The following is a 14,942-nucleotide window of genomic DNA, read 5'->3' as shown; positions in this document are numbered from 1 at the left end:
AAAGAATTGAGAAAAAAAAAACCAAATTAAAAAAGTAGTAAGGGAAGGCACAAAAAATGCGTACAAAACTTATGTACAAAAAAAGATGCAAAAAATAGACACACAAGAGAAACTCAGAGGATCAGCTGCTCAGCACCATGGTAAACTAAGAACTGATGGTCCCATGAGCCGGTTTCGGGCAGGAAGATAGATGTATGCACGGTGGGCAGTCTTCAAGTTTTTTAAAGGATAGTGCACTTGTTCACTTGGCCATACTGGGGCTTCATGGATGACATCACCCCATATATGTGAGAATATATTGCCTAATTGTCCTTGAATAAAAATTACATTCATATGGGAAAAATATTTCAGCAAATTAATAATAAAAGCACAGTAAATGTGTCCTATATTGAAATTATAACCACTTTGTTGCATCTTTTGGCTTAAACACTGCACTTCTTAATTATTTAAATATAAAACCTGTATACAAGCTGTGAATTTGGAAGAATCTGCTCCAATTTGCTGGTATTTTTTATCCTGAAGCACAGTACAGCTGGAGATGGATTGCTGGTAAATACTTTTATAATCCCACTTGGAAAAGAAACAGTCATGTCACCAGTGATCTTCACAATACATCTAAAGAATAACAAAAACAGAACATATTTTATAAACAATAGCAGAAAATGAATCTAATAATAGTAACTGAATTTTATTTAAATTATTTCAGGAGGAATCATTTTTGTTGATTATATATAGATAATTGATTTATGTTTAAAAGGATGTTTATTTTTTTGCAGCCAACTGCCTTTTAAGGTGAATACATTATCCAGGTCTGAATTGAGCATCACCTGGAAAGCTATATGAAAACCAGAACAGCTACTACAAGCAAAACTTTAGTCAATGATAGTTGCTTCCCTCACCACAGAATATTAAGCAAATCTAGGCTATGTTAACTCAATTTGTGTACTGATTTTTTTTTAAAGCTTTTAAACTAAATTCAAAACAGATGACTAACTTTGTAGGATCTGCTCCTTTAAAGAAAGCATTAACAGATTCAGTGAAGGCCACAGCAACAGGTAGGGTATCTTGGTTTCCAAGGCTAACCGGGCTGGGACCACGTGATATACCTGAAACATAAATAAGATTATAGTTCTTATGTGAAATCTTCAAGAGACTATAAATGCAATCAGATATTAGAAAATAGATCACTATCAATCCTAGTGAGCTTTGTGTTCCAGAAAGCCCTACTGCACAAAAGATGATTACCTGAACTCACAAACTTAAGTTTTCAGTTTGTACAAGTATATGTCACATAAATGCAACAAGTAAAGGACTTAGGGGGCACAAATCTGTGTATCTACTAGTTGGTAGGGAAACTTTTACTATGAAATTTTGGATAATAAGTAGTAAAGAAAGATTAGGTACTTACTAGAGAATGACACGGGGACAAATTTTTCCCCGTCCCTGCAGGAACTCAATTTCCCTGTCCCTGTGAGTTTTGTCGCTATCCCTGTCCCTTCCTGTAAGCTTTGCCTTAACCACACAAGCCTCGAATACTTATGATTTTAAAGTATTTGAGATTTGTGCAGATGAGAATGGAGCTCGCAGGAATGGGGCAGGGACAAGAAAAAATCTCACAAGGACGGGAAAATGAGTTCCTGCAGGGACGGGGAAAAATTTGTCCCCGTGTCATTCTCTAGTTCTTACCTTTGCTAATCTTCTTTCTTGTAAATCCTCCCTTAATTCCAGCACAAGTGGGTTTATGCATCCCTTGCCGCCAGCTACTGTAGGAAGCCTCAGATGATTGAAGTCTTAACTCCTCCCTCTGCTAGCATATCCTGGAGCATGCTCCTTGGACACCAGTCAGTCTTCAAGCAGCCAGGAAAATCTAAAGAAGATAACAAACAAGAGCGGGAAACGGGGAACTCCTAGCCAAACAAATCAATTCTGCTCATATTAACATAAGCAAAACAGCAACTATGAAAACAGGTTATGAAACATTAGAAACCTGAACGACATTGTCAGAAGGCGGCGCTAAACACGCCCGCCAAACACATTTGGGCAAATCCAAATAAATGGAGTTACAATAATCAAGCAAAGGGGTTATCAACAACATGATGACCGTGTGAAAATTATCACCAGAGAGATAGTTACGCAGCCTCCTTACTAAATGCAGATTGAAAATTACGCCAGATATCACAGCCTTAATCTGAGCCTTAAAAGACAAAGTGGAATCAAACAACTCGCAGTTACTAAACTGCCCTCGCACCAAAACAACCTCACCTGCAAGAGAAATCTCAGCTGGACAAGATACCAATTTCTTACCACAACCAATAAATAACACCTCAGTCTTAGAGACGTTTAACTTTAGTTGATTTTGAGACATCCAATTCTGAATGACACAAAAACAGTCATTCAGAAATGAGAACTCTTCATCATAAGATTTTTCCACAGGGATAAGAAATTGGATATCGTAAGCGCAAAGATGAATCTTAACCCCCAACATGCGTAAAACTTTACACAGTGGGAGCATGTAGATATTAAACAAGACTGCTGAAAGGGCAGAACCCTGAGAAATTCCACAAAGCAAAGTAACCCAGTCTGTTTCTTCTCATTCACTTCATAGTAACATAGTAAATGACGGTAGATAAAAACATGAACGGTACATCCAGTCTGCCCATAAGTTATACTCATTAAGAATACATGATTAGATTAACTTCATCACAGAATGTACGACTTTCCCAAAAAGACTGAAACCAATCCAACAACGTACCTGAAATACCCAAGGCCCGTAGTCTCACTAACAAAACTTGATGATTAATGGTGTCAAAAGCCGCGGACACGTCAAGAACCATAAAATATGACACCCCATGATCTAACCCACTCCGTATGGTATCAAGTACTGAAAGAACAAGAAGTTCAGTAGAATGTTTTGGCCCAAATCCAAACTGAAATTCGTCTAAAATAGCACTCTGATCAGAAAAACTTGCAACTGATGTAACATGTCTTTTTCAAGGACCTTGGCCAATAAGTCTAAGGATGAAATAGGACAGAATTGCTCCAAGGCAGTCCCAGACGAACGATTTTTCAATAAAGGGCAAACAATGGCCCTCTCTCCAACATTGGTGCCCCCCCATTGGTGCAGTATGCACTCGAACGCTCTCTGGGAGAGAGTCCACTCTCCGGGATCCAGTGTCAGTGACTGAGAAATTCTGCCTGAATGTTGTCCACGCCTGCCACTTGAGCTGTGGACAGCACTACCAGGTGTCTTTCCGCTTAACAAAAGTGCAACCGAGCCTCCACGCTCAGGGAGGGACTCTTCGTGCCCCCCTGCTGGTTGACGTAAACCATCACCGTGGCACTGTCCGTGGCACTATGCACTCGAACGCTCTCCGGGAGAGAGTCCACCACCGTGGCACTGCCGAGAACACTCGGACAGTTCGATAACGGAGACAACCCTGAAAATGCAAGAGGGCCAGACGAATCAGTTCCAAGCGATTGATTGACCACTTGAGCACCAAGGTCGCCTACTGGCCCTGCATCAGGACATATAGACTGACCCCAGCCAGAAAGACTCGCATCTGTTTACAGAGTCACCCAATCTTAAATCCGGAGAAGAAGGCCCCTGGCCAGCGACAGGAGACGCAACCAACTCGCCATGCTGATATGCACTGCCACCAGCCAAGGCAGGAGGGCAAGCAATGGGTCCTGCTGCATATTCCATCGGGTCAACAGAGCCTCCTGCAAGGGATGTAGTTTGGCTCTGACCCACAGAACTACATTGCTCATCGCCACCATGAGCCCCAGTACCTGGAGATTCTGCCAGGTCGTCGGGGTCTGAGTGGCCAGAAGGTCTCTGATGACTTTCTGAATCTTCACTTGACGGGATATGGGAAGGAACACTTTGTTCTGTTCCAAGTGAATGCTTACCCCCAGATACTCCAAATCCTAGGTGGGTTCCAAGTGACTCTTCCAAAAGGATGATCACCCAGCCCAGATGCTGCAGCAAGTGAACCACCTGCTGAACCACCTGGATCCCCTCGGCCAGAGAGGTAGCTCTGATCATCCAATTGTCCAGATACAGATGGACCAGGACACCCAGAGAGCAGCTGCCACTACCACCATCACCTTGGTGAAGGGCCTGGGCGCTGTCACCAATCCAAAGGGAAGAGACACAAACTGAAAGTGCTGCTCCAGGATGTGAAACTGCAGAAACTTCCTGTGCACTGGAAAAATGGGGATATGAATATATGCCTCTGTGAGATCCAGAGAGGTCAGAAATTTCCCTGGGTCTTGTACACTTGCCATAAGGTCATCCAGACCCTGGCTGAAAAGAAGCTGTCCCTTAAAGGGAAACTTGCTCAAGGTAGCCTTAAAGGAGGAGTCCCCAGACCACTGCCTGATCCACAGCATCCTCCGGGCTGACAATAAATAAGCATGCAGCTTTGGCGAAAACTTTCATTATGTCATAAAAGGCATCAGCCATATAATCCACACTGGAGATGAGAAAGTCCAAATCACACACCACAGTGCTAGGGTCATGGCGTAGTTTGGAGTGGCATGCCCGAGCAACGAAGGATGAGGCTGTCGCCACCTTGACACAGGCCAGAGCCGAATCAAAAAGGAGTTTAAGGATAAAATCCACACGTCTGTCCTGAACATCTTTCAGGACCAACCCTCTGTCAGAAGGGAGGGCAGTATTCTTGGTGACCTGAGCCACAGCTGAATCCACCTTTGGAGAAGCAAAGTGCTTGGTAAAACCGACTGCCATGGGATAAAGCCTTGCCATGGACCGAGTGCATTTCAAGGGATCTTATGGGTTATCTCAAATCTCCGACAGGATACAAACCACGTTGGGGTTATCAAGAAAGGAGGAAGTTAGCAGCTTCTGATCACTTATGAGAGAACAATCCACCTGGACCGGTTGATCCGGCTGCAGTTTTAATTCCTGCAGAGATTCCATAATGAGGTCCTCCAGATGAGCAGGTTTGAAGAACCTGCATACTATGGGATCATCAGCTAGGTCCTGGGACCCACATGGGTCCTGATCGCAGAGCTCCGCCAAATTTGCCACATCTGTTGGCGCATAGATGCCATTGAACTTCCCTGCAAAAGCAGAGGGATCGAAAGAGTGCCCGATACAATCACAGGCATCGCTCTTTTCCACTCTGGGGTCCCCGCAAGGGAACAAAGTGAAAGACTTGAGTCCAGCAGAGCACTATGGCTCCCTTTTACTAAACTGCAATAGCGGTTTTTAGCACAGGAACCTATGAGCGTCGAGAGCAGCGCAGGGCATTCAGCGCAGCTCCCTGCGCTAAAAACTGCTATCGCAGTTAAGTAAAAAGGGAGGTGGTATATTTGTTTATTTTTGTATGGTTGATACTGAGGTGACATTGCATAGAGACATCTGCCATGACCTCTTTGAAAAAAAACCCGGAATATGAATGATAATTAACATTTTCTCTACCTTTCAGTGTGCTTTGTGTTTTTTTTTTAAATTTTATTGTTGGTAGATCATTTTGACTTGGTCATTTTAAAAGTAGCTTGCAAGCCCAAAAAGTGTGGGTACCCCTGGCCTACATTATAGGTAAAGTCCTTTAGATAATCATACCTAGCAGTGCCTAGGTCCTTCTCCACCCCTAAATATGCCTATTACCTACTTAATTGTTATTTTTTTTCAATTTTTACTCATAATTGAAGCCAATTTACTAATTAAGTTAGGTGCCTAACTTTAAGCAACTCAAAGAATTTTCCCAAAAATGCATAAATAAGCTTTCTGGCAAATGATCAATTCTGCTAAACTAGCTTCCAATACTAAGCATTCCCTTTAAATAAAGAAAAATTGCAATATAGCTGAATAGCTATACACTACTATTAAAATTAGGATGTGTATATTATAACTAATTATCTTTCATATTGAGTGTTACCTATTTTCCTTTGAAAACCCTGTGTAACTTAAATGCAATGCAAACTATTACAGAATTGTATGACAACTGAGCACAAAGCATTTATTTTCTCAAATAAATGGTATAAATCTTCTGAATGTCACTTATTTTGATATAATAATATTGTTTAAGAATGTCAAGTGAGTTATGTGAATTAGTTGTAATAATATTGTACACTTGTTGAAAGAAATAAAAAGGAATAAAGATTAAAAAAAAAAAATTATTTTGTTTTATTACAAAAACAGATGTAAAGATATGACGCAGAACAGTACACAAATTAGGAAAAAATATCTACTATGTGCTCTATTAAGACTATGAAGCCAATGTAGAAAAACACAAAAACAAAAAAGGCTGAAATAAAAAGGAAATGTTAAACAACAAATTAGTGTGCAGTTACTTACCCACAGTGGGTGTATTTGCTGCACTGTGAGAAGCAGAAGATGATACTGAGGGGTTGCTTTCTGCACGTGCCAAGGCAGTTGTAGACAGTGCACTAGCATTAGATGTTAATGGTGGGCTGAATGGCCTAGGCTTAAAACAAAATATCAGACAAAATAATTAGGAAAGAAGTATGAGAGAAAGGGACCACAAAAATGCAACCCCCCAAAAAAACCCCAAAAATGAAACAAATAACAATAATGATTTAAAGTATCTTTCACATTTAACACAGCATCCATTTTCTGCTAGAATATCCCATTTATTAATCCAGCTGAGAAGACTAAGGCCTAGATTCTTTTTTTTTTTATAAATCTTTATTAATTTTCAAAACTGATACAAAGTGCCATGAAGTATACAACCATTAATAATCAACATAAGCACTTAAATTCCATCAATAACATTACAGAAGAGAAATATCCCCCCCCTTCCTTCCAACAATTCAATCAATAAATAAACCAAAAATATATCCCCCACCCACCCATCCCGTCCTGGATATATACAAAAATAAACAGTAAATTAAATAAAGACAATTATGTTGAATTAACAAAGGATGTCAATGGCCCCTACACCAATTTAAATACTTTGCAATTCCCCCATATACCGCCTAGATTCTTAAAAAATTGCATTAAAAAATGACAGGCTGCTATCACAGCTGTTCTAGTAGTGAGTTTAAAAGAGTTTAAAAACGAGTCATTCTCCAAAAAATGCTCATGCAAATGAGGTTGGCGGAGAATAGTGAAAACTCTCTAAATTTGCATGTGCCCATCGCTGGTGATAGCGATGAGCATGCGCGCAACATAAATGCAAAAAACCCCATAAACACAACCCCAAAGAATTCGTAACTGAATGGCGCACACTTATTAAAGCAATCCTGGATGAGCTGGCACCAGTACACACAAAGAACAAAGTCAGCAGGCAATCCGACAAATGGTTCAACACTGAACTTCTCCAACTCAAAAGGCAATGCAGACAACTTGAAAGAGAATGGAGAAAAAAGAACCAGAAACACACACAAAAAAAGCATGGAGAAGCCTAATAAAACAATACAAGATCAAACTAGGAAAAGACCTCATGGACACCAAACCCTATCTGGTCACACATGGAAACCACCTACCCTCTGCCCATCTAGCAGAATTCTTCAAAAACAAGATCACAACCTTCAACAACACCCCAAGCCTCCTGGATGAGGTAGCAGTATACCCTACAGTAGGAGAAGCCATCGCAGCAGACAGGTGTTGAACCATCTTCCCAATGATACAGTAGCCTGACCTGAACTGACTCTACAAAATATATTGTCAAACAGCATGTGACTTGAACAACTGCCCCACGTACCTGATAAAATGTGCCTCCCCCCAATTCAGAACTTAACACATGCAATGGGCACAAACCACTCTTACAGAGGGTCAATTCCACACAGGATCTTGGTGAGATCATAATCACCCCAATTATGAAAGACCCAAAAGGCACAATAGATCTCCCTTTCAACTACAGACCCATTGCCTCAATATCAATATATGTTAAACTAATAGAAGGCCTAGTGGCACAATACCTCACAAACTACCTGGAAGATCACAACCTACTTCACCCCTCACAATCTGGGTTCAGAACCAACCACAGTACAGAGACATAGCCCAACAGCACCTAAGCAAAGACAGAAGGATGTTGATTATTCAACTTGATCTTTCTACACTGTAGAATCTACAGCATTTGACCTGGTAGATCACACCATACTATTAAAAATAATGGAAGCCATAGGGATCTCAGGCAGGGTACACACCTGACTACAATCAAGATCATACAGAGTTAACAAACTATCATAAATTGTTCCCCTTCTCCCTTAGCAACTTTAAGTAAGAAAACAACTGAGGTCACATGACGCTGCAAGCAAGGGCAAGAAGTAGGTCAGAATTGCTCCCTTCCCTTAATCTACCCCATCCTCAGATGCCAACAAAGCAGCTACATGAGGATAAGAACAAGATAAGGCTTCATGAGAACAAGGTGGCAGGCACACCACTTTGGGCCTTCCTTAAGTCTTGGTAGTGGATTTAACACATGCAGAGACTATTTGAGCAATTAGATGTCATGCAGTAGACACCTGATAATGTTCCAAATGCATAGGTGAGTCCCCAAAGGCAAATTCTAAATCTTGGGAGAAACCGAGGCCCTGCAAACACTGGTTGGCTGCCAGACTGCAAAAATTGATCTAGATTCTAGAGAATTAATCTAGATGCAATTTGTGTTTTGTGGGAGTTGATTGCAGAGCACAGCCTGCTGGGGATTCTGATGACATGGCTGATACACGTCCCTGCCCCTTGCATTGAGCGGACAAACAGGATTTCTACACATTTCGTCACCTGGTCAACAACGGGAGAGTACACTGGCTTATTAGTATTTGTGCACTTCCTGGACTATGCTAAAAAAATAGAGTTGTTAATACAGAGAGAAGAGTGAATTAAGTTATGATGGTTTAATTGTGCATATTTTTCAGAGCCTCTGGCTGCTACACCCAAAGAATTTAATCCCATTTGCAGAGAACTCATTAAAAATATGTTACAATGGCCAGCAGTCCTATGATTGCAGAAAACTGGTAAACTATTTCCTACACCAGTGTAGAAACTGCCATTGATTTTTTTGAAACAATTCCTGTCTGGAGAGGGTGCTCCTATGTATCCATTTAGACTGAAATTTCAGCCCTGTTGATCATAGGCTATCAGTGCCTTGATACAAGGATAATGAATCCCAAATGGTGTTTGACCATCTCTTACCCTGAGCTATTGCTGTACAATAGTGAATGTTGAGGTCATAATGCATTACATCAGGTTAGTGACTGATAGTGTCTAGCACTTTCCTTTACTGATCAATGAAACATATACAGAGATTAGGTTCTCATCTTACTAATACAGTAGAATCTCAGTTAACCGGCACTCTCACCCAACCAGGAAAAAAAATTTGCCAGGGGGAAATAAAATGTCTCCTGAAGCACCAGCGTCAGAAGTCCTGAGCCGCAAACCCTCCTCCCTCCCTCAAGCCCGAAGTAGTAGAAGCGATGGCAGTCCTGAACCATGAATCACCCTCCCTCCCACCCCAAAGCACCAACGCAGCAGCGGTCATGAAGAATTTTGTACTGAATTCAGACTAGTCTATTCTTCAACAAGTTTTGATTTTGCCTTACTCTATTGATGAGCCAGTCGTCTAAACAAGGAAAGACTTCAAGGATCTGAGACCGCAAGGCTGCTGCTACCACCAGTGAAAACTCTGGGAGAAGATACCAGGCCAAAAGATAGACCCTTGTATTGATAGTGGTGATGTGCAACTCAATCTGAGGTCCTTCCTGAATGCTGGATGAGAACATTGTTGCTTCTGTTTCTTCTGCTGTGGTTTGGTCTAGCTGAAAAATGTCTCTGATAGGAGGTAATAGGCTTATACGATTGTGAAGAAGATGGCTTGGGTTTTGGTTTCACTAGGGAATCCCAAGACTTTTCATGAGCACAGAGTTTTTGAGTGGCATTTTCACCTGAATCTCCAAAATGTTCATCCCTTAGACAGGGTATATTAGCCGATCGATCTTGGAAACTGATGTCCATATCAGCAATTCTAAGAAATTGTCCTCTGACACCTGCCGCACTTCTTAAACCCCATTAACGGACGGGACATCGATGGAAAAACCACCTTAACCAAATCAAAAATGAAAGGCTGTGGCGAGAACTGAGGCCCGCTGTCGAAACGCCTGAAGGAGAAAAATCAGGGAAAAACAATTTCTTTTTTTTAACTGGAATGAAGTACGTATGAAAATAAAATAAAAGAAGAAAGAAGTGGTAAATAGACACATGAGTAGGAAGGCAAGGCAAAAAAGAACGAATGTTCAAAAACGCGACTTCTTAGATCCACGGAAAAGAAGAACTGAGGAGCCGTACACCTATGTTGGATGGGAAGGCACTCATGCATGCGCAGTGCAATCAGTCATGAACTTTCAAAAGTTCTTAAAGTGCAAGTGCACTTTTGCAGCTGTCTGTACTGGGGCTCCGTGGATGACGTCACCCACATGTAAGCATATGCTGCCTGCTTGTCCTGGGATAAAAGGATTTTCTGCTTCAGAATAGCTCCAAATGGACCAGGCTTGAAGATCTTCGGACTGCCAGACTGTAATCTTCGCCCCCACAGTTCCACACCACACGATCGGGGGCAGGAAATGCAGCCTGCACCCTGAAACCTTTGGTTTTCACTCCAGACATATACAGCCTGCACTTAAAACCCATGACAATGTCAGCTGGCAAGCGAACTCCCAGGGGAATGGACCCCGAGTCTCAGAATGGTGGCACAGAGTAGGCTGACTCCACCAAAATTTCTTCTGACAGGGGACCACCAGAAAGGGGTCTCAAGGCACTGAAGCCATCAAAAATGCGAACTTTAAGCAAAAAAAATAAGAAAAAGAAGCAGAGTAATTTAAAAGACTTCTGCATAGATTGCTTGAAGAATTGAAACTGGATATAGCTCTAGCACTTAGTCTAGGGGGCAAGAAGCATGTGCTCAGAAAAGTGTTGGATTTCTGCAACTCCCAGATTGCGGGTTGGGATTGAACACCTAGCATATGGAATCTGGAAGGGACGTGACAGAATAAAGAGTTATTAAGTTCCAATAGCATAAAGTTTAACCTGCTAGACTTTTGAAAATCACATCACTGCTGATAAGGCATTAATTACCATGCAGAAATCCTGACAAAATGTGCATTCACTGAAATGGGAAAAATCCCGAAGGGGTGGTTTTTTTTTTTTAATATATTACTCTTTAAAGCATGACAATGAGCTATTATAATCTGATATTTTTATAAATCATTAATGTTAATATTTACAGCACAACTTTAAACTGGCAATAAACATTGTTTTTTTGAAAACTAAGATAAAAATATATTTACATTTCTAATTTTAAAAAATTATATGCACAAAATCATAACAAAATGCATACTATTTCATTAATTCCACCGAGTTTCGCTGCTGAAAGCTTTGGTCTGGAAGAAGGTCTTGGAGGGGGTACAATAGTTCCAACAGAAAGAGGAGTTGTGGGTCTGGCTGTATTGGATACTGTTGAGAAAAATTTCTAGTTAGTGTTATCAAAATCATAATATTAGCAGCATATAAAAATTTTTGGCAAAATCTCAAATTTTATACTTTAAACACAAGACTTGATATTAAAAAACACTTATCCAGGCAGCAGCAGCCTTTATATGGATAAGTGCTCTGCTCATACTCTTTGTGAATTTTCAGCTATACCAGGGGTAGGCAATTCCAGTCCTTGAAAGCCACAGGCAGGTCAGGTTTTCAGGCTATCCAAAATAAATATGCATGAGATAAGATTTGCATCTCAAGGAGGCAGTGTATACAAATCCATCTCACACACATTCATTGTGGATATCCTGAAAACCTGACCTGCCTGTGGCTCTCGAGGACTGGAATTGCCTACAATTGAGCTATACTATGGAAACAATTCTATACATGGGAGCCTTTTAGGTGCTCCAATGAAGGTCTATTCTATAACTGCATTTGGGCACTTAGTGTAACCTGGTATAGGCACATCTTACATTTATGCCTAAAGCAGCATAAATGTGGGTCTCCAAATGTGGCAAAGCTATGCACAGCACTGTGACAATCTCACCCATGCCCCCCCCCCCTTTGCATCTATGTACTATGCCACTTGAGTGCACCCTTACAGAATAGTGCATGGTCACTTTGCTGCCATTTAAACATAAAAGTATATATTTATCCTTGAAAGTGCTGTATTCTGTACATTTACATAGTGGCATACCTAGAATATGTGACACCCGGGGCCCATCATTTTTTGACCCTTTCCCCCCCATCTGTATGAAAAGCATGATTTTTAGTAACAATCCACACATCACACAAGAGTGTACCTAGGAAAAGACAGCATATTACATACTGCAGTGACCAGTAGAACAAAATACACCCAATGTAAAACTAAACAAGCCAGACTAGTACAGATTGAGCCTGTACAGTCAGTGTTAACAGAGAACCATGTCTTTTGTATACACAGAACACAGAAAACACCTTCACCTAGTATAGAATATGTAATCACAAAGTAACCCTCCCCCTTTTACAAAAATGTAGTGTGGTTTTTAGCTACGGCAGTAACAGCTCAGACGCTGATAGAATTCTGAGCATTGGAGATGTTACCATCACAGCCGGCGTTAAAAAAGCACTCTACAATTTTGTAAAAGGGAGGATAAAATAGAAATACATAGACAAAAGTTAAACTGAACCACCAAGAAGCTGGATTCTGCATACAAAGCAACACCACAGAAACAGGGATGCATGTCCCCTAATATTGTGCAAAGTATATCGATAGCAGATATAAATTTGAAAAAACAGAGAAATAGAAAAATGATGCCAGATAAATGTCATATAGCCCAGCTAGTCTGACCATCGCAGTAACCTTTATCTCTTCCTCTCTCTAAGAGATCACCACTTTACAAATGAACAAATAACCCCCCCCCCATCACACCCCTTTTATGAAAATGCATTAAGGGGATTGCGGAGATGGTGCGGTATACAAACCTAAGGTTTAGTTTAGTTTAGGGGGTTTTTTATTGCAGGCTGCGGTGGTAAAAGCTCTGGCACTCAAATAATTCCTATGAGCTTCAAAGCTAATATTGTCACAGCTGGTGATAAAAAAAGCCTAATGCAGCTTCATAAAAGGGGGCCAAAGGGGGGGATAAAATAAAAATGGAAAAGAAAATAATGCCATTTTATTAGACTAATGCATTTTTTCAATTAGCTTTCAGAGGCAGAACCTCTTTTCTCAGGTCAGCAAAGTATCCTGCTGTTACAATTTCTTGTCCTGACCTGAGGAAGGGGGTTTTGGTCTCTGAATTAGTCAAAGATGTATTACAATTAGTCCAATAAGAGGATCACCTTATTTCCATTTTCTATTTATAAACACAGCTACAATACTACTTTATCCTAAAGCAAAAAAATAAATAGAACATTTTTTTCTAACTTTGTTTTCTCTGGTTTCTGCTTTCCTCATCTTCTTGTCACTCTCTTCCATCCAGTCTGCCCTCTCTCTGCCCCTTCTATATGGCATCTTTTCTCCTATGCCCTTTCCAGAAACTGTATGTTTCCCCCTTCCATCTCTCCCTTCACCTCCATTAGTCTGACATCCATCTTCTTCCCTTCTCTCCCTTTCTTCAATGGTCTGGTATCTCTCTCCTCTCCTTCCCTCTCCCACCCCCCATTGTCTGACATTTCACTCTCTCCTCTCCATTCCCTCATCTTTCTTCTCAATTTATTTTCCGCATGTCTATATTAAGTTCTTACTACCCTGTCATCAATTTTTCCTCTTCACTATCTACAGCTTGCCGCCTCTTTCCCTCAACCCCTCCAGTATTTCACTAACTCAATCCTCTTCTCCCCATCATGTGCCCTCTATTTATTTATCCCCTCCTTCCATCATGTGCCCTCTTTCTCTACCCCTTACATCCAGCATCTTCTCCTCTGTCCACTTCCATCCAGCGTATGCCCCCCTCTCTCCACTACCATTCAGTGTCTGTTCCCCTCTTTCTCTCCTCCCCACTTCCTTCCTGCATCTGCTTCCCTCTTTCTCCCATCCACACTTCCATCAAGCATAGGCTCCCCCTCCACCATTTCCACTAACATGCAATGTCTGCCCTTTCTCTCTCTCCATCCACCCCTCTTTCATCAGCATCTGCCCTTTGTCTCTCCCTTCGACCCACTTCTATCAGCATCTGTGCCCTTTCTTTCCCTCCAACACAATTCCATCCAGTATCCTTCCTCCCTTATGTCTTTCTCCCCTTTCCCTGCACACCAATTCCATCAGCATCTGCCCACTTTCTCTCCCTCCACCACCCTTCCATACAAGTATCCTGTTCCTTTCTCTCTCCCTCCATCCCAATGCCATGCAGCAAGGTCCCGCAATGACTGCGGCTGCCACCTCTGCTCTGGAACAAGTAAGTGATGTCGGAGAGGGTGGACTGACAGCCGCGGGGAGGTGCAGCAAGATCCTGCGATGACTGTGGCCCATGCCCTCTGACATCACTTACTTGTTCTGGAGCAGAGCCGCAGTCATCACGGAATCTTGCTGCATTTCCCCATAGCTGCCGACTCTGCTCCGGAACAAGTAAGTGACATCGGAGGGGATGGACTGGCCACCACGGGAAGGTGCAGCAGAGTAGGGTGGAAGGTCCCACAGCAGAGTAGGATGGGAGGTGTGTCGGCTGCACACCCCCTTAGGATGTGAGCCCAGGGCAGACCGCCCCTCCCGCCCTTGGTACACCAATGCATTTACATGTGCCAGTGACACACAACTGCAGGCACACAGTTATAGAATTGCCCTTCATATGAATGGTGCTGCTGAAAATGCTTAAAAACTACAGTATCAGGGTGTAGAATGGGCATTCTGTCTAACTCCATGGCTGGATGGTGATATGTAACTGCTATCCATGTTTAAACTAAAGATCCAACGATTTTCCTTAGTATTCACGCAGTAGATGATAGTCGATGGCGAATCATCAATCATTTAAAAGAAGGGTGGGAGGGAGGTAATTATGAG

The 14,942-nt window shown here is 41.7% G+C and overlaps 1 protein-coding gene across 2 annotated transcripts in view; it reads right to left on the bottom strand.

Annotated features, from left to right (window-relative positions):
* FCHO2 (FCH and mu domain containing endocytic adaptor 2) overlaps positions 1 to 14,942 on the bottom strand; it is a 349,104-nt gene that overhangs the window by 134,609 nt on the left and 199,553 nt on the right. For both annotated transcript variants that reach the window (XM_033929206.1, XM_033929212.1), the window contains 4 exons: positions 11,325 to 11,440; positions 6,326 to 6,455; positions 995 to 1,106; positions 460 to 615 (listed from right to left, as the gene is read on the bottom strand). In XM_033929206.1, coding sequence (XP_033785097.1) covers positions 460 to 615; positions 995 to 1,106; positions 6,326 to 6,455; positions 11,325 to 11,440 — 514 coding nt within the window. The remainder of the gene's footprint in view (positions 1 to 459; positions 616 to 994; positions 1,107 to 6,325; positions 6,456 to 11,324; positions 11,441 to 14,942) is intronic.

The sequence above is a fragment of the Geotrypetes seraphini genome, chromosome 1 (assembly GCF_902459505.1).
Source record: "Geotrypetes seraphini chromosome 1, aGeoSer1.1, whole genome shotgun sequence".
In the NCBI taxonomy this organism is placed as follows: domain Eukaryota; kingdom Metazoa; phylum Chordata; class Amphibia; order Gymnophiona; family Dermophiidae; genus Geotrypetes; species Geotrypetes seraphini.
Note: the sequence above shows the minus strand (reverse complement) of the source record. Positions and strands in the feature narration are given on the sequence as shown.